General features: G+C 37.7%; 1 protein-coding gene across 1 annotated transcript in view; it reads right to left on the bottom strand.

Annotated features, from left to right (window-relative positions):
- The window catches only part of LOC149317196 (piezo-type mechanosensitive ion channel component 2-like), a 285,183-nt gene that overhangs the window by 10,747 nt on the left and 254,848 nt on the right, over positions 1-19,588 (bottom strand). The window contains exons 37-48 of the mRNA XM_089517023.1: positions 19,318-19,484; positions 18,079-18,233; positions 15,086-15,256; positions 14,113-14,508; positions 12,849-13,107; positions 10,752-10,934; positions 9,846-10,095; positions 5,504-5,636; positions 4,997-5,144; positions 4,666-4,880; positions 3,563-3,721; positions 2,088-2,235 (exon numbers count right to left, since the gene is read on the bottom strand). Of these exons, the coding sequence (XP_089373149.1) occupies positions 2,088-2,235; positions 3,563-3,721; positions 4,666-4,880; positions 4,997-5,144; positions 5,504-5,636; positions 9,846-10,095; positions 10,752-10,934; positions 12,849-13,107; positions 14,113-14,508; positions 15,086-15,256; positions 18,079-18,233; positions 19,318-19,484 (2,384 nt within the window). The remainder of the gene's footprint in view (positions 1-2,087; positions 2,236-3,562; positions 3,722-4,665; positions 4,881-4,996; positions 5,145-5,503; positions 5,637-9,845; positions 10,096-10,751; positions 10,935-12,848; positions 13,108-14,112; positions 14,509-15,085; positions 15,257-18,078; positions 18,234-19,317; positions 19,485-19,588) is intronic.

Genomic DNA, 19,588 nt, shown 5'->3' with positions numbered 1-19,588 from the left:
CGTTGCAACAGTGCATGCAATTCAATTGGAAATGAATGCAATTCAATTAGAAATGAATTACATCATTTTTTGTTTCATTTTTGGTTGATTTCCAGCTTTTTAAGAAAAGGTTTGGGAGTATGAGGGTAAAACCACTGTGATTTGCACAGAAGTTGTCTCCCCAAAACAGGAGAGACAGACATATAGGATCATTTCACACCAAAACTGGATCTGGCCCAATGCTGTAGCTATCATTCACATTTTGGCAGGGGGAAAAAAGAGCAATGCTATAAAAAGAGACTAATCCCATAAAATGCCATGAACACAGATAATAACACAGATCAAAACAATCTGTAACTTCACAACATCTTAACAACAGAAATGAAAGGGAGAGAGAATGGGAAGATTCAGCATTGCTCCTGAGCACCAACCCTTCTCCCTCATTTTCATTCCTGCCATTAAGAGGTTAAACAGTGTTTTGATCTTTGTACATAGCATTTCATGAAACCCTAACTGAGCTACATTGGTGTCTGATTGCACAGGTGCCATAGAAATGTTTTTGAAATGAACACGGTTGTGCTGCCTCCTGCAAGGCTGTGCCGCAACATAGAAAAATGTATGTATGTATGTATGTATTATTTAAATTTTAGTTAGCATATCTTACCCTATGTCTTGGGTGACATAAAAATAAACTAGTTTAAAACAACTTTAAATTTAAAACAACAATAATAATTTAAACCGATCAAATGCATATCAGAAAGCATATGTTTTGCCTCACTTCTCCTCACAAGCTGCAAACAGGGATCCCAAGTAAGTGTGGGGACTTAGGTTTATCTCTTTAAATCTCCAAGTTATTTATCATTTTGTTTCGCAATATAAATGTCAAGCTCTACCTGAAAATACAGATGAAATACACATCTACCTGAAAATATGAAAGAAGCAGTTTAGAAAGTTTTAATATTGGTGTCATTTACAGAAAAACACCATGATGTCACAAAGAGAAGAAAGGAAAAAGAGAAAAGGAAAGAAATTGGACAAAGAGGTATTACAACTATTGCCTTCACTGCTATCAATGCAGGTAGAATTCTGACTGTGGGCCAATAATAATAAATATATTAGGAGTACATAAATGAAATCCCACTGAAGTCAGTGGCAGCCTTTCAGCCATTTTTGATCTTGAGTGCAGCCCTAGCTGGAATGTTCCAGGTCCATTTAGAAACAGCTTCCTAATGTTCACACTGATTTATGACCATCAATTCTGCTTTTCATTGAGACCTCCTGTTTCAGGTGAGTAAACAAGGATTTTTTTGGAACAGTACATTTGTACATTAAGGTTAAGTTGATATTTATAATTTTTCTACTTCAAGTCTTAAAGTTTTTCTGGTAACATGAAGTCATTTCAGTTCTTACTTTCAGATGTCTTAAATTAAACATTTCATGGAGACACTTCATTTTACAGGTTGAATCTTGTTTATTCAAAAAATGCTTGGGAGCAGAGGTTTTTTTTTGGGGGGGGGATTTTGGAATATTTGCAAATATATATGTGTGTGTGTGTGTGTATGTGTATGTATGTATATATATATATATATATATATATATATATATATATGAAATATGTTGGGGCCCAACATATTTTATATAATGAAATATGATGGAACCCAAGTCTAAACATGAAATTTATTCATGTTTTGTACACACTTCATACACATAGCCTGAAGGTATGCTTATAAATAATATATATTTAAAATAATTTTGTGCATGTAACAAAATTATGTACATTGAACCATTAGAAAGAAAATGTGTCACTATCTCAGCCGTGGACAATTTTGTGGACAATTTTGAATTTTGGAATTCTGGATAAGGGAGACTCAACCTGTACTTTCTACTCTTAATCAGTCTTTGTATATTATTAGGTGTTTAATTGCAACTGTGCCTAGAAAAAACTAGCTAAACAAAACAGTCTGTGAAACACCATCAAGATAAGCAAATATTTTCATATATCTCTAATTCTTCATATGCATTTTATATTTCTTAAAGAACCTGTCATATTGATTTACTTTAAAGGCAGAAAATTTTTTAAAAATGCAAAAGCAAAGAAGTTTTCTTACCTTCTCAGATTCTCGCCAGCATTTTAGGATGAATATATGAGCATAAATGTCTTCAACACAAATCCAGCTAGAAAGGCTCAATGTAGTATCTGTCCAAACCCAATCCATTACGGCCCTCAATTCTGTCAAGAATGGTACCAGCCGGAATCTAAATAGAGTGAAATCACCATAGATGGGGAATTACATTGTAACTAAGTACAGTGCATCCGTGCCATGCGCAGATCCATTTTATGCGAATTCTAGCTTACTTGGAAGCTGCGTGGGGAGCATAACAATGGTGTGTGCACCCGTGGCACGTGTGCGCCACACATCCACATGCATGTGCCCCATTATTTCTTATGGGGCTCGAGCATAGGTGGATTTTCCCTTACGCAGGAGGATCCAGAATGGATCCCCCGCATGAGGAGAGGGCCCACTGTATATGCTAAGAATCACAGAGTCATAGAGTTTGAAAAGACCACAAGAGTGAACCAGTCCAACCCCCTGCCATGCAGGAATTCTCAATCAACACATACCTGATGGATGGCCATCCAGCCTCTGTTTAAAGACCTCCAAGAAATGAAACTCCACCACCAGGAGATTTCAAGTACAGTGGTCCCTTGCCTTACAAGTGGGGGCTCCCTTCCGGACCCTGCCACACAAGACAAATTCCACCTATGCTCGAGCCCCATTGAGAATAATGGGGCTTGTGGTTGTGGCACACCATGGCGAGTGCGCCATCCAGAAAATGGCACGGGGCTTTCAGCATAAGCTGAAAGCCACGTAAAAGGCACCTGCGTATAATGTGGATTATACTGTAATTTATTTCTGTATTTTAAAGCATTTTGGATTTTGGGTTTCCTTGAAGATTTGTTGTATTTTTCATCATTCATGCACCAGGCTCCAAACTAGTACAACTTGACCCACTTGCACATGGACAGCATATAAATGGTGATATAAACAGTGAACTAAATGATTTATAGATGGGTTCTAACAGATGGAACAAATATACTGGTATTTGTTGCTGTATATCTTGACTAAGAAAATATAAGATGACATAAATGGCATTTGTCCAATCATGTAATGTTTCAGGCTTTTTCACCTCCTGTTCCAGAGTATTATGTAATATTTTGTTCCTCCCTGAAAAATGTGATATATTGGAATTGTGACAATCAAATAAGGCAAATGAAGGATTTGAAGGAGTTGGACATGATTAAATCTATTATCACAACCCATATTACAAGCATGACACCTACAAATGAATCAAAGTGTGCAACCTATCCTTTGAATTTTTAGGAGAGTCAAGGAGTTAGGAGAGCATTTGGATAGGGAATCAACAAGAAGCAACATTAATTGGTGACACCAATGAATCTGTGCAACTGGTTTGCACTAATTGACACCAGTGGAAATCACCAGTCTCGATAAGCCTAGAGGAAAAAGAAACTGAAATGCACCTCCCCCAATTGTGTATTATGTGTGCATGTTCATGTACTTACCCTTGAAATAAGAAGAGGTTTACATAATTGTAACTTTTAGTGAGGAAATTCCCAAGTACACGAGTTGGATAGCCACAACGTATTTGATAAGCTGATAATCCAAAATAAACACATTTCACAAAATACCAGAGTTGGGCAACTGTATTTTTGCTGAATTTCCTACAAGGCAAAACAGAGAGCAGGCAATGAATACATATACGTGCACAACACTTACTGGACTCAAAAGTCTATGGGGACATCTTACTCTTCTTTCCTTAACAAAGCTTCTCACACTGTACTGCAAACTACTTTAGAAGCTTCCCCAAATTTAAGCTGACTGTTATTAGCTACTTTTAGAAAGAGCATGGAAAACTGTGCAACTATCTGATCAGTCTCAAGTGATCTACTGATACAGAATATGATGCTTTGGTTCCTAATCTTTCAAAGTATTGATATAAACAATAAACCATAAAGTACAGGCAGTTATGAAAACTCTACTAAGGCATTAGTATTGAGTTGCTGGGAATGAACTGTATTAATATGAATTTTCCTGAACTTTCTCAAATTACTTTTTATAAACAGACATATTAGCACCCCAAGGAAGTGTTCTTTCCCTTTTCTTTCAAAATGAGAATGGTCCCTCGTTGTGAATCATTAGTATAATGATATGGGATATTTCCAGATGGAGGGTGCCTCATAAAAGAAGCCACTATGCAGCTATCTCTTTAAGCAAGTTTTCCATGTGTGTATATGTGCCTTCAAGTCCTTTGTCAACTTATAGTGACCCCATGAATTTCATAGGGTTTTCTTAGGCAAAAAAATACTCAAGAGGATTTTTACAAGTTCCTTAACCTAAAATATAGCCTACAGCACTTGTTATTTGCTGGCTGTCTCGCATCAAAGTGGTAACTAGGACTGACCTTGCTTAGCTTCCAAGAACAGGTGGGATCTGTAACGTATCATTTACATATTGCTCTTTTTGTTTATTTGTTGAATGTAACCATAGCTAACTGCTATCTTGGTATCATATGAACAGTATATTTCCTGTTTCACATGAAATCATCATTATTTTGAGCCAATGGATGAACAATGCTAAATTTAAAGTATTTGAAATAATAACTTACCTTTCTGTCACTATAGGCAATATAAAAAACATCCAGAAGTGTATACCAAAAACAAGGATGACTTGAAAGATGACTTTCCCCATGACAGTCTTTCTCAGATAGAGTGCCCGATCTACTACCATGGTTCCAAATTGAATTAGCACCATAACTAAGAATGCTTGTGGCACTTGGTCTTCTGATAAGGAAGAAGTAATGTCTGCTGCAGCAGAATGTTTCTGGGAAGAAAAGCCAAGCCAATACTTTAAGTAGAGCAAAACCTCTTTATTGTCTGTCACAATGAATGGCTTTCATGACAGATTCATTCAGATACATTAAATTCCTTCCAACTTACCCCAAAAGCCCCAAATCCAAACACAATGATAATGAAGTCCACAGTATCAGCAAGGAACATCAGGACATAAACATCAGTCACAGCACTGTAATCTGGGTGGATCAGATTGTAGAAAAACTGTTTGATGGGCACATATACTTGAAGTGTCCTGAAGTAACAGAAACAGAATCTTACTTACAAGTAACGTTATTTATTTGTAAATCCAGCTAAAATATATTTATTATACTTTATTTCATTTTATATACTTAATTCACTGAATGATAATTTGGTTAACCTATAATAAAATACAGGAAGTGTACATGCCTGTGTTTGTCCATTATAGTTCCAAGACTGTAAAACCTAGATATCTGATATTTGGCATGGATACCACAAGCATGTAGAACTAAGGGCTATTTTCACTGGCAGATGCTGTAAGAAGTAAGTTGTCTCTTCAAAAGCAAAAAGCCTTGAGATTTGTTCTGCAGCAAATTTCCTTTCATTTAAATTGATAAAATCTTAATTTCTTACTTTTTAATTGTAAATGCCTTTGCTATAATCATTTGTTCTCGCAGCTTTTCCATAAGGAGCTCTTTCCTTGATTTTTGCTTTATGCTCAATACGCTGCTTCCTTTTTGACTGCTATTTCTTGTGCTGGTACTTCCTGAGAATATAGTTGGGAGAAAGAATTACTTCAAAGTATTACATGAATCTTATATTAAATTAAGCTTAAGTTATGGAAAGGACTAAAATTATAGAGTAACGGTACAAGTCAAACGTAAAGAGAAACTTCTTCACTTCTTTTCAACTGTGGGGAGATCAAAAAGCTTTGACTTCTGGATATTATCTAACAGTTCCCTGAGATGTCTGAACTTGGTAAACAATTGTTTCTTTAAGTTACAGTCAGTGAGATTTTGCCTGGATAAAAAAAAAGTGGTTTCATATTCTGGCATGTCATACAAATCAGAGTGTCCCAAATTTCAGATGTCATAGAGAACTGTAATTTATATAAGATCAGAAGGGAAAAGTTATCACCTTCAAGGAAGAGGAGAGTAAAAGGCTGTGATTCCAAGGTCTGTTGCAGCTTTTCACAAAGTAGAAAGCAGTGGGTTAAAACTCTGGTTTACCTTTTCTAAATTCAGTGCTAATTTGGGAGGCAGCTGGGTCCTGTCTCACAGAAATTGCTGCAGAATCGCCATCTCGTTCCTGTAAACCACTTCAGTGGCCATTTTTGGAAGTTGGAAGCTTCTGTTTTTGAAAAGGGGCCGCCAAGGTGGCTTACAGGACCTGGGCTGCATCTGGTATGGACCTGGAAGGCGATTTCTGTGTGACTCCCAAATTAGTACTGCATTGGGGAAAGGTAAGCCAGGGTTTTTACTCCATGCGATATGGTCTGTATACTCAAGTTGATTGACTCAGACTCAAGTCACTTCAGTGATTCAATTTGGATTTGACTTGACAATAAATGGCATACTGACTTGACTCAATTTGCAACTTGGATATTTTTAGTGACTGATTTGCTGACATTATTCACTTTTAGCAGCTGACAAGCACATGGACTGCCATTCTTGGAGGGGAAAAACAAATGTGTTAGGCAACCGGATTGAGGTGGAAGTATCTTTCTAAAGCCTTTTAAAGCTGCAACAAACCATGGGGTCATGGCTCCTTCCTCTCCTCTTCTAAAAACTTCTAAAGCATTTAAAAAGCTTTAGAAGGCTCCTTTGATGTGTAGCAAGGACAGGCTGCTGAGCAGACTCAAGTCCATTGCTTATTGCATTTGCTGTTCCCCTCTGAGAAACATACCCCACCACCTTTTTTTTTGTTAAAAGCTGGCTCCCAGGCTTGAGACCCAAATTGATTTGACTTGAAAGTATCTTTCAAGGACTTGACACTTGAAGCTAGACCCCTGAGATATGGAGTAAAAAACTGGAAGAGCGCATAGTTTTCCCAGTTACAACTGAAAAGGAATGTATCTTTACACCTTTCTACAGCTTATTTCAACATGACTGACAAGCTATCTATTGCCAAACTACAACAAAATCACATTTAATTAAAGCTTTTAAATGAAACTTTAAAATTATATATAGTCTTGCTTCAGAAAACCAGGGTATCCATGAGATCTTGGAAGAGAAAGTGAAAAAAGCACAGAACTTGAAAGTTGCCTAATTCTGATCTCTATTAGATCCTAAACTATTGGTTGCTAAAACATAGGTCCATTCCATGGGGATGCTTGTTGATTTATTTGAAGTATTATTTTTGGCCACTGTTGTCATGTAATAGCACTACTGTATGTGTTACGTATTGCAAATCAATTTCTACAGATGTTTTCTGCTTTCAATTGAAAGCTGAATTTCATTTGGGGATAGCATTTAACACTGGTTATATCAATACTTTATAGGCCCCCAGTCTAATGATTTTTTTTTCCTTTTGTCTGAATCACACCAAATTTATTATTTGATATTTGTTAACCATCTGTTAAAAATGTGTACAAACCAAATGGTAATATGCAAATATACAATAAAAACATAGAACAGCTGCATATTTGAAAGGAAGAAATGTCACTAGTGTTACAATATTATCACCAAGTGTATAAGTGGGTCATAGGGAGAGAATCATACCCTCCAACACTTCACAGATTAAAATCAGGATACATATGGCCAAACAACACCAGTGTGTGGTCAAGTTGTCAATGGCTGTCAGTGAGAAACAACACAGAAGCTAAGAAAGATTGCATAAATTTGCTTTTTCATGAGCCTACTGGAAAGAATAAGACTACATCCCTCCTCTTCTCTCTCCCTTGCTGTGTTAATTGAGTGCAAAGACTGTTTCTGCACTTTGAACTCAGGGCCTGTACAGATGGCCGGCATGCAGCTGCCCCTTTTTGCCCCAGATAGGTGCTGCTGCACTGATCCGTTCTCTGCAGAGAGCAAAATGAAGCCACCCCAAGCGGCTCCCTGAAAGGGACATCATGGCACAGTCTCATGACAAATCTTCCGCACTGCACCATGGATGCTGTGTCATAGTGGTGTTATCATTGCGCTGGCCATGTTAACGGGCACGTACCAAAATGGCACCATGGGGATGGGGTCACAGCATCTAGCATGCGGATGCCATGCCATGACTCTGCACACAGGCTGGCCCAAAGTGTCTGTATCCCGCCTCAGTCTGCAGTACGAAGGAAGAAAGTGGGAAGAGGACTGGAACATTTTAAAAACAGTTGAAAAAGTGGAAGGACAAAGTGTTAATTGTGACTGTCCCTGCCAAACCAAGACAGCTGGGGGGGGGGTATGGACAATTTAAAACATGTTTTTAAATGTAGGATCCAGTTTTTTTCAAGGTAAATGAAACAGGTGGGAAGTGATGCTTAAACTTTGCCATGTGTGTGCACATTCACACATGTGTGTTGAGGAAGAAAAGCAGGAAAAAAGCTGCTATTAACAGCCAAGGAGAGTTGATAACCATATGAATATGTGTTGGAATGTAGTGTTGGAAACAGAGAGGGAAGTGTTGAACAGGTCAAGGGGACCCTCAAGAGGAGGGGGGCAAGATAGTGTTGAAATGTGTATAGTGTGCCTACACACTACACACTGGCACACTACAGACATTTCAACACTTTCTAACCCCCATCCTGAGGATGCCCTTGACTTGTTCAACATAACCCTCTCTGTTTCCCACACTACATTCCAACATTCATATGGTTATTTACTCTCCTTGGCTGTCAATAATAGCTTTTCCTGCTTTTGTCTCCCAGTGGCCATTGTTAAAACTCTACTCGCCACCTCATATATATACACACATATAAGGTTTTGAATCTGAATTGACATTGATGTGGTACAGACCACCCCAAAGGTGTGGGTCTGTGGCGCCCCTTTTATCTCTGAGTTGGGGGCAGGGCAGCCGCACCGGCAGCCCTGAAGCCCCAATCCAGAGTTTTTCTGGGCCATGGAGAAGTGGCAAAATGCCGCTTCCCTGTGTCGCAGAAAAGGGGTGCCCTTGGGGCTTCATGCCCCTGGACACCCCGGGAGCTGCAGCCATGGGAGAAAGGGGCTGCCTGGTCCCTTTCTCCCTGCCATTGTTCCTGCAGCCATTTGGTTGGTGAGGGAATGATGCGGTGCCCAAAAGGAGCTCCGTTTCGGAGCTCCTTCCCGCACTGCACCCAGAGAAGTCACACACGCGCTGTACCATTTGGACACAGCACGTGTGTGATGTCACCATGGCGGCCCCTGTGTGGACGGGACACTGCCATGACGCCATTGCCATGTATTAGGGTTGCAGAACGTGTGGATGCTCCACCCCCACGCAACCCTATTATGTGGCCAGGCCAGCACAAAGCACTGGTACGGACCAGGCCAGTATCACACATAAATTGCTTATATAAATCTGTGTCTAGGTTCTTCACTCCAAACATGCATCTGAAGAAATAGGCTGAACTCTATGAAAGCGCATGCTACCAACTTCTTTCTTTCAGTTAGTCTTAAAGGTGCTACTAGATCCCTTTCTATACTTATTTTCCAGACTAACACTGCTATACCTTTAAAATTGTCATATTTATGAGAGTGCTGGCCAAATGGCTGTAATAAGGTTATTATTATTATATTTATGAGAGGAGATTCAGAAGTGCCATAGAAGAACATGGCATCTCTAGTCTGGCTCATATGAAGAGAGGCAATTCTTAAGGTATTTGGCTTAAATATACTTTGGGCTTCAATTTAATAATATACCAGGAAGTCAACTTTCCATTCCAAACACTTATCCTTCACAAGAGAAATGACCACTATTATTTCGCACAAATACAGTCAAAGAATGTCTAGGTATGGAGCAGCATGATTCCCTATTTGCTTTTAGAGTCTTAGTGGTAAAAACACACATGTACCTCTCTTTGAACGGTGAGAGGAGAAGCTAGATCTGTGTGACAACTGTGAACCACTGCTTGAACTTTTCCTGCGGACTGCAGAGTGTTGTTCTGGAAAATGAACATGGATGGATTCAACAGATGTTGCCAAATTAACTGATTGCAGAGAGTCAGAAGAACCTCTCCGGTCTGATTCACATAACTCATCATCAGAATCATCTTTATTACTGCCATTGTCTCCTCCATCTTCATCATCCCACAATCCATGACACTAAAAAGAAAGAAATTTAATATGTTTTTGTATTCAAAGTTATATTAATTATACTTTACAACTGACTATTCTCGAGCTTTTCTTTCTTCATAGAAAGCACTTACTATTGAAATATGTTGCTACCTTCTATCATGTAACCTCTTGTGAACCACAATTTTAAGAATATGGCTAATGGCATTTTAACAAGTTTGTGCTCATGTTGGTACTTAATTTCTAGAATGAGAGGCTCTTTGAGGATATTACAGTTTAATCTAGATAATGTAGAGTTGTTGGTCCCAATGCCAGTGAAAATAAATTTTAGAGTGATACTTTGCTGAGCCCAGACTAATATTAAAGTCCTGGCTGTTTCAAGATGTTTGTTTTAAGGGAACAAACAGATGTTCATTGGGAGCTGCTAATTCCTAAAGCATTGTGTGAAAATATAGCTTTGAATCAAAGGTCTAGCTGATTAACTAATGATATACAGATCTGATTTTATAATGACAGCATTTCATTTAGCCTAATAATAGGCTTCTATGTGTTATTCTTAAATTTGTTAGGTAAAACATGCAAATTATAATCTAGAAAGGATGGAAGTACTGCATGTTGTAAACCATATCATTTTGCACAAAAAACTATGTTCACGAGAACAAAGTACCTATTTAATTTCAAAATACCTTTAAAATGGATCGATGGAAAAACAAAGCAAGTAGCTGAACAAGGTCATAGTGCACATAACCCTCTTTCTTATCAATACCAATAATATTGGGAGGATGATCGGGTTTATCTTTTTTTATTTCCAGATTTTTATTCCAAGGGAAGAATCCAAACTGGAAAAAATATTTTATAACTATTGCTACCTGTGCAAAAAACAAAACAAAGATTAAAATAGCCCCATGTTTATACAAGAAAATGCCATAGAGTCTTGCAGCAACTTAAAGATTCAATCAGTTTTATTTGGCAGAAACATTTGTGAACTACAGTCCACTTCCTCAAATACAACATCAGAAATACAGTGCTACCTCGGGTTACGAAATTAATTCGTTCCGCGGCGCCGTTCGTAACCCGATACATTTCGCAACCCGAAAAGGCTTTCCGTTAGCGCTGGAAAGCCGCTAGCCGCGCTTCGCATTTGAATTTCGCGCCGAAATGAATTTCGTAACCCGAAAAATCTTTCGTTACCCGGAACAGTTTTTTCAAATCTAACTTTTTCGTACCCCGGAAATTTCGTAACGCGATCAATTCGTATCCCGGGGTACCACTGTATCATTAAATACCAGAAATTTCATTACAGTGATTAGTTACTGTTAAAATATTGCAGGAAGCATAACAAATATCAGGAGAATGGTCACCGGTTGTTCTGGTAATTTACAAGCAAAGCAGGTGTTCATTTTTTGCATTATAACAACTGCTAATAAGAAACAACAACAACAACAACCCTGAAAATGGAGGTTAAATTTAAGTGGGAAAACTGATGAATTTGTTTAATCTATCATCAAAGCTGTCACAAAACTACACAGCAGCACATTAATAATTTGATTAAGCATTGTCTGAAAAACTCCTTTTTTCACCTGTCCTGCATCTGCTACCAATCATTTCATCTTTTTAGTATTAAACTGTAGAAGAAAATAATCTTTAGTTAAAATAGCCTTTTAAAACTATTCTTAAGAAAACCCATTTCAAAATGGATTGTTTATTCTATTTTTCTGAAAATATGTTTATCAGAGTAATATCTGAAATGCATTGTGGCAGAATTGGGCCCAGTCCGCTGTGGGGGAAACAGGGTTTTTATACTGTGTCCACCAATATTGGGGTTTTCTGAAAGTTTTCAAAGGTGAAGGCTTTCAGGAATATGCTCTGCTCAGGGGCTCTCAGATAGGCTTCACTCTGAGGTGGTAAGGAAATCATGTAGTGACTTTCACCCATGTGTATCTCATTTCCGATCATCCTACCAGAAGGCTGTGGGGCTTTCATCAATTGTCAAACAGGTTGTTCAGTACCTGCATCCCTATACTGCATCAGCTATAACCAATTACCGTATATACTTGAATCTAAGTTGACCTCATGTATAAGTCAGGGCAGGTTTTGAGGTCAAAATTATGGATTTTGATATGACCCATGGATAGGTCAAGGGTAAAACCTAGGAGCATGTAACAAAATATCTAAATGATGAAGCAAAGGAAAACAATGCTAACGAACTTACAAATGTCCAGCAGACATAACTGTTTGTGTTCATCCTACAGGCTGGATGGATGAGAGAACAGAAGGGGGTCAGTGCTTCCAGGATAGATTACGCTCTTGCCTTTCACCAGGGGATGTAAAGTACAAGACTTACATTGATCCGTGTATAAGTCAATCCAGGTTTTTTGGAGTCAATTTTTTGACTAAAATTTCTGGACTTATACATGAGTATATACAATAATATTATGATGATTTCTACTCCAGCAACATGCTTGTGTGCTTTGTTTCTCATTCCTCTCGCACTCCCTTTACTACTAGGACTACAAATGCCTGTATAGGGCACTAGTGTAAACTATCAATAATTTGCCATTACATAAACAACTGAAAGCACATTAGAAATAAACAAGACAAGAGTAGAAATCAGAGCTATAGTTTAAGCTAATCACAGCTGATTCAAATGGATAGCAACAATAGATTATGGTTAGTTTAAATCAGGAAATGCAAGCTTCCAGTCTTAGTGTAACCCATTCCTGTAATGCTAGAAGTCTGGATTGGACATTTTTAGATTCAATGGCTACTAAATGAAAACATACCTCAGTGTAGACTATAGCTGTCATCCAAAAACGTTTGCTAGGCCTTGGGACGGAGAGCATAGCCCAAAGGAAGATAAGAATAGGAAGTACGAGGGTAATCATGGAAGCAGAAATCATGTGATTTAGAATAATTACAAAGTAACACACCATTTCTGAACGGGCCACAAGTGTGTTATATAGAGCATAAACAAGCAGCAAAAATCGTGGCTGATCGGCATAGAATTTTTCTGACTCATCCAGTTCTTCATCTTTAAACATTCTGTGGGAAAAAAGTTAGACTACATGATTTGATGTGTAAATATTTTAAATATTGCATCTGTTAGTAATAACAAATTAGATCTTTCCAACTAACAGGAATTTCCCAAAGAACCATACACTTTCAAAACCCAGTTATGGATGGGTTTCCCAAACAATGCCACATGGTCATAAAGTAAGCCACCTAAAACCAGGACTATACACTAAGTATCACACATATTTATTTCCAAGATGACATGGTGCCTCACTGAGATCTCTTGCTCAACATAAGAAGAAGGAAAAAACTTCCAAGTAGAAATACTTATGGTTGTTTCTAAAATTCATCCAAAGAATTGGAGAGATCAGGCTCAATCTCTGGGCCTTTCCGCATGTTAAACTGTTTGCATATGGGGGAGTTTAAAAGCAATTACTTTGGTAAAAAATTGGTTAGATCATAAGATATTTTTGTTATGTGTATCTGTCCTGGAATGCTGCAATTAGCTGTGATTTTTCATAATGTACAGTATACACTTTTTGTATACATTAGGAAGCACCTTTGTGGGCAACAGTTACATGGGTCTTTCATGGAAGAATTTTGTAATGCATAAATCACACCTCTGTTAATAAGAGAAAATGTCTGGAAGTTCTTGCTCAGTGCTGAATAATGTAACCATGGCCAATTAGTCCATTCTGGCCCACACAAAAGCTATTTCCTAATGATAGAGAAGAAGTTGTATCCAAAAATAAAAACAAAAGCGCCAAGACTCTCAAAACTAAGGATATGTAATGCAGTTACATTTATGATGTTAAGCTGATGTATGAGTGACCAGTGCCACCAGAAAGATCAGGCTCCAAGAATACATTTAATGAAATTAGACAAAGTGTATTGGGTCAGCAGTAAGTTTAATTTGTAAAGTAAATTGCAACCGAACAACTGAAACATCAAAAATATTCATATGTGGAGGGGAGTTACATAATTTCCTCTATCGATATGGACATTTTGGTGGGGAAACAATTTGGTGATTCTTACTTGTTAAGAAGTAGTTCACTTGCAGTCAGTTCATGTGTCAAAGGTGGGAGTATTGAATCATCTGGTCTGATAGACTGATTTTCATCTGGGCTCACCATCATTTGATTTTTATCAGATGAACCATCTTGGGAATCATCCAAAGGTAAAAGCTCCAAGCTCACAACTTTGCTATATGAAGGAGGGGGTTCAGCAATGCCATCCAAAGCAGAATAAGATGGCATATCCGTATCAGAAGTGTATGCAGCTCCTTCAGAATCCAAGCAATAATCTTCCATATCATGCTCCTGTCTTGTTGCTGGATCTGCCCCCTCTTCCTCATGCTCCTCGCCTTCAACTTCTTCAATGGTTTCTGCTGTTCCTTGACGGGAATACAGCATAGTAATTTGGGTAGCCTCACTGTCATGAATAGGGGGAAGAATATTCTCATCAATTTCTTATTTCACGAGACACACAACGGTTAGATGGACTATCGTATGAAGCTAGTGCAAACCTAAGCAACCACACCTGAGTCTGGAAGCAGGCCACAGGCCACATGTTTCACCCTCCCCACTCCACCTCCTCTTACAAGTGAACCCCCTCATCTTTGGTCTTAACCTGTTTAAGCATTTTTATCAGCAGTGAGTGGTGTTAGCTGTGTCTAAGGCTAACCAGGATTCTGACCTAACCAGAGTCTGAAGAAAATACTATAGTTTAAACTCTTAGCTGAAAAGTAAAGAAATAAGCACTTAATTAAGAAACCTAACATTAAAAGTGTAGCAATGAAAAATCAGCAACTAAAATAAAGTTCCAAACAAAAGTATAAATACTGGTATGAACTTAAACAACAGACAGATGCATCTGCTGTGCATGCAAGTAACTTTACACACACGAAACTGCTACATAAACACACACACTATACTTGCAAACTTTTACATTGCCCAAATTTATAATTGTGAAAGTGAATGAATGAACAAAGCATGCATGAGTTAAGCACCTGGACACTATACTGCCACTGTCAGCAGATGAGGAAGATACATCCATACTGTACATTTTACGAAGCCTAGGTCGCGCACGCTCACTTGTTTTAGGAATAGGATCTGGTCCATCTAAATCATCAAGGGTTGATTGCCTTGACAACAAGAGGGTGGTTGCTTCAGTGCAGCAGCTAGCAGTGCAAACAGTTACAAAGACAGAGTTAAATAACATCGTACCAAAGTGTTTCAACAACAAACGTGCAGGCTGGCCATGCACAACACAAATACACAAAGAGACAAAAGGTTCTGAGAGGAAAGAACAAGCTCTTGGTAGTAAAATACAACAAGGCTCTGACAACCATATGGGATCAATAGTTAGGTAAATGGGAGACCATGGCATCTCAGTGTTGATATCTCTTTAGGCAGTAAGACCCATAAAGCTCATAAGGACTCTTACTCCTGAGTAAATCTGCTTTAGGTCATTACAGTCAATGCATGCATGCTTTCAGACACAGTGTAGCTTTAGGAAAGGTTTGGGTTTTTGTCTCAAACTCCACACAATTCTCAAGTTGTTAACAATGAATTTTCAGATTTTTAATGTAAACATGATGGGGAATTACCCCTACTATTTATGATCTCATCTGCTTTCAAAAGAAACCCAGTGTGAATATGACAAACTTTTTCATTAAACAGTTCATTAAACAATATAAGCGTATTACTTTAACCATGCAACAACTGGCAAGATCTTACAATGTTCCACTGCTTCCAAAACTGTTTTCTAATTTCTAACAGGTTTGTAAGTTAGTTTATAGTCTCTTACTATAGGTCCATCAAGTAATACCCCCTATGTTTGCTCATGTATCCATACAGTAGTATACTGGAGGCAAGCACCAGGATTATGATAGTTGAAATAAATAATAGTTATGGGACCAAAACTTGGTGAAATGCAAACAAACTATTAAGGAAAAATTGAACAGGATCAAGATTAAAGTAATATGCTGTTGCAGTGAATATTTCTGAACAGGACTGAAAGGTAAAATTAATTTAACTCTAGTGAACAAATAAACACTGAAATGAATGATAATAGTGTCCTAAAATGCATAATTAATAGAAGGAAGATAGCTTGAACTGGTGCTTTTGAGGAAGATTCAGATTGGCCATTTTAAAATTTGACCCAATGAGGCTAGCAAGTATTAATTTATTCCACTTTATCAGAACAGTAAGATGTTTATGTGAACCACAGAAAGAAGAATATTGAGGTCTTGCAGATATTTATGAAATATATTTCTTCTCTCTGGGAGAGAACAAAGACTTGAAACACAAATCATTGATATTTTCAATATCAAAATAATTTGTTTTCTCCTGGACATCACAAGAATTGAAACAGCCAAGAACTGGAAGACGGGCAGCTTAACAATGGACAAATGGTAGCATAGGTTATGGGACAGTTTACTAATGGAAAAGTTGTTGGACAGAATAGTTAACCGCTATTGTGCTTCTTTTGAGGAGAGATGGTGTCCTTTTTATTAACATTCCCTCAAGTCAGCCAAAACTACCAGATCAGCATCTGAATTTCTGGAAGGGGACTTTTACAGAAGTCTAATGATGAGGATGACGTATATGGTTGTTTGGAATGGTAGCTAAGTATTTTGTAGAGCTGAACTGCAGGTGCACTAAGGACTCAGTAATACTACACAATTACAGTGCTATATCCCCATATTATTAACTGGAATAGCAACATCTCACTGAAGCCTGGGATTTGCTGTTTAGAAGGGGCATTTAGCATTCTTAGCCACAAAACTCCAGTGCGTTCTTAAACTACAAATCCCAGGATTCTACAGTATGTTGCCAAGACAGCTGAAGTACAATATAGCACTACATTTAAGTAGTGTGAATGGGCCCTAAGAAGACACTTTAAATGCATCCTAAAAACCCAAAACAAACCTCTCAATGAACAACAAAAACACTCTCAAATATGTAGTCAAATATGTAGTCACATTTTAAGTGTTCTTTTAAAAACAAGAATAAAATTATATTAAATGAAAAATAAGTGAAAAGTATCTATTGCTTTTTTTCCCCAACCACATCCCATATATCTTGGTACTTTTAAATTCAGATTTTTTTCAGTGTAATGAAAAAGCCTCAAAGGCAGTACAATATTTTAAGACAAATTGCTCAGGTATAAATACTATGTGAACATTTGCATTTTTGAACAGAAAAGCAGTACCACAGCTAGCCATTTCCGAGGCACCAGTTTTTGAGGGATGGGAGGGAGGACACTGTCCCTGTAATGTGACAAAAGGAATGGGATTTATATCCCACCTTTCTCCCACAATGGGACTCCCACAAGAGCTCTCTGTTATGTACATCAGTATGCATTGAAAGCCCTTTCCCATTCAGTCCAAATCCACTGACAAAGGCAAACATTTCTACTTGGGGAGATATCCAAGTCTGGCTTGTTCAGCCCCAAGGATTTTTTGTGTGTGTATTCTTTCAATGTAGAGGTTGTCTGTAAAACCCTAGAACCACATTTAGAGAAGTAAAACCAGAACAAAGATAACAGCAGACAAGATAGAAAATATTTGTCACTCTCATGTTAACAAGAAGAAGACAAAGATTGCATCCACACTGCAGAAATAATCCAGTTTGACACCACGTTAACTACCATGACTCAGTGCTATAGAATTCTGGGAATTGTAGTTTGCTGTGGCACCAGAGTGCTCTGACACAGAAGACCAAATACCTCACAGATCTATAAATCCTAGAATTCCATAGCACTGAGCCAAAGCAGTCAAAGTGGGGTCAAACTGGATTATTTCTACAGTGTAGTGGTAGGCAAAGGAATGAAATACAGATGCTGAATATCTGCTTCTAGTCAAAGTTAGGCTAACAGGATGTTAAAATTCCAGGGATCAAATCTAGTATTAATCAGCAACATAAACTAAAGTTATTACAAGATATTTGTAGATTTATGAAGGTCAATAGGTAATTATTGTGCACATTGACAAAATACCTGGTTTCGCTATCTCGAGATGGTGCAGATTCTAGACTTACTGTCCTCTCAGCCTGTCCAGGCTCATAAATTTCATCCAATCCTGATTCCCTGGAAAGTTTCATCATATGGTTCTGGTAATACATATGGATACTTTCTCGAGTTGGAACATTCCCCTAAGACAAAAGAGGCAGAATTGGGAAAATCAAGTAGGACATTACTGTTGTGTGATGTCTCTAAATAGTCTACTGTGAAGATTTTTTAAATCTGCAGAAGGCAAAAATAAATCATGTTTGTAGAATCATAGAATCTTAGAGTGGAAGGACTGCAAGGATGATTTATTTATTGTATTTATTATTTTTTTATTAAGTTTGCAGGGCAGCTTACAATAAAATCAGCTACAAAGAATAAATAATTACAGATGTGTTAAAATATTAAAATATATTAAATAGTTTCTCAATTTAAAAACAGAAAATTTTAAACAATTTTGAATCTGAAAATATGTGTAGCCTCGATAAAATCAGTTTCACTCAAAGGTTTTAATAAAGAGCCAGGTTTTAATATGGTGCCAGAATCATTCCAGTGTTGGTGCCAACTGTGCATCCAGGAAGAAGGAACTCCATAATCAGGAATTCCTCCTACCATGCAGGTATATACAACCATAAAGGTAAAAAGTAAAAGTAGTCCCTTGACACAAATGTCTAGTCATAACTGACGGTAGCGGTGGTGCTTATCTCTGTTATTAAGCCGAAGAGCCAGCATTGTCTGAAGATGACTCTAATGGTCATGTGGACAGCATGACTGCACCGAATGCTGTTACCTACACACTGAAGTGATACCTATTTATCTACTTACATTTGTATGCTTTCAAACTGCTAGGTTAGAAGAAGCTGGGACTAGTGACAGGAGCTCACTCCATCATGTGGCGCTTGGGCCTCAAACTGCCAACCTTCCAATCTTCCAGTCATCAGAACTGGTATCGTAACCACTAAGCCACCACATTTCAACTATACAATATATAAAGTGTTATACAATATAGAAAAAGGTGTTCTACTTTTTCACCTGAGTTTGAAGGTTTTCCTCAATTCATAGCAAAAATTGTTTTAAAAACCAAAACTAAAAAAGTTTGTTAATGCATAGCATTCTCCCAAAAATGAAAAGAAAAAAGAAAATACAGTGTGGTTACTGTAGGCCAAAGTGTATCTGAAAGACAAACCTGTTTGCTACCATCATATAAATGTTGTGAGTTTGTCATATTACCTTTTTTATTTCTCTAGTAAGCATGCACCTCTCGATTCTGAGCACGGTGGAAATATCAATGTGCTCCCTCGAAATTGAATTGAGCCAAGCTGTAAAACTGTCTATTGTTGCGAGGAAAAGAACCCAGGTAAACTTCAAGATATTATATATTCTTTTGATAATGTTATCTGGAGAAAAACAAAAACAAATATAGTCTGGTAAATCAATAATCATATTAGTAAATATTTTCAAATAATTTATGAAAATCTAGACAAGAGAAAACATATGGCTG

The sequence above is a fragment of the Sceloporus occidentalis genome, unplaced genomic scaffold, assembly GCF_023333645.1.
Source record: "Sceloporus occidentalis isolate IW3139 unplaced genomic scaffold, rSceOcc1.0.p SCAF_3, whole genome shotgun sequence".
NCBI classification, from domain to species: domain Eukaryota; kingdom Metazoa; phylum Chordata; class Lepidosauria; order Squamata; family Phrynosomatidae; genus Sceloporus; species Sceloporus occidentalis.
This window is presented reverse-complemented; position numbering and strand designations above follow the sequence as displayed.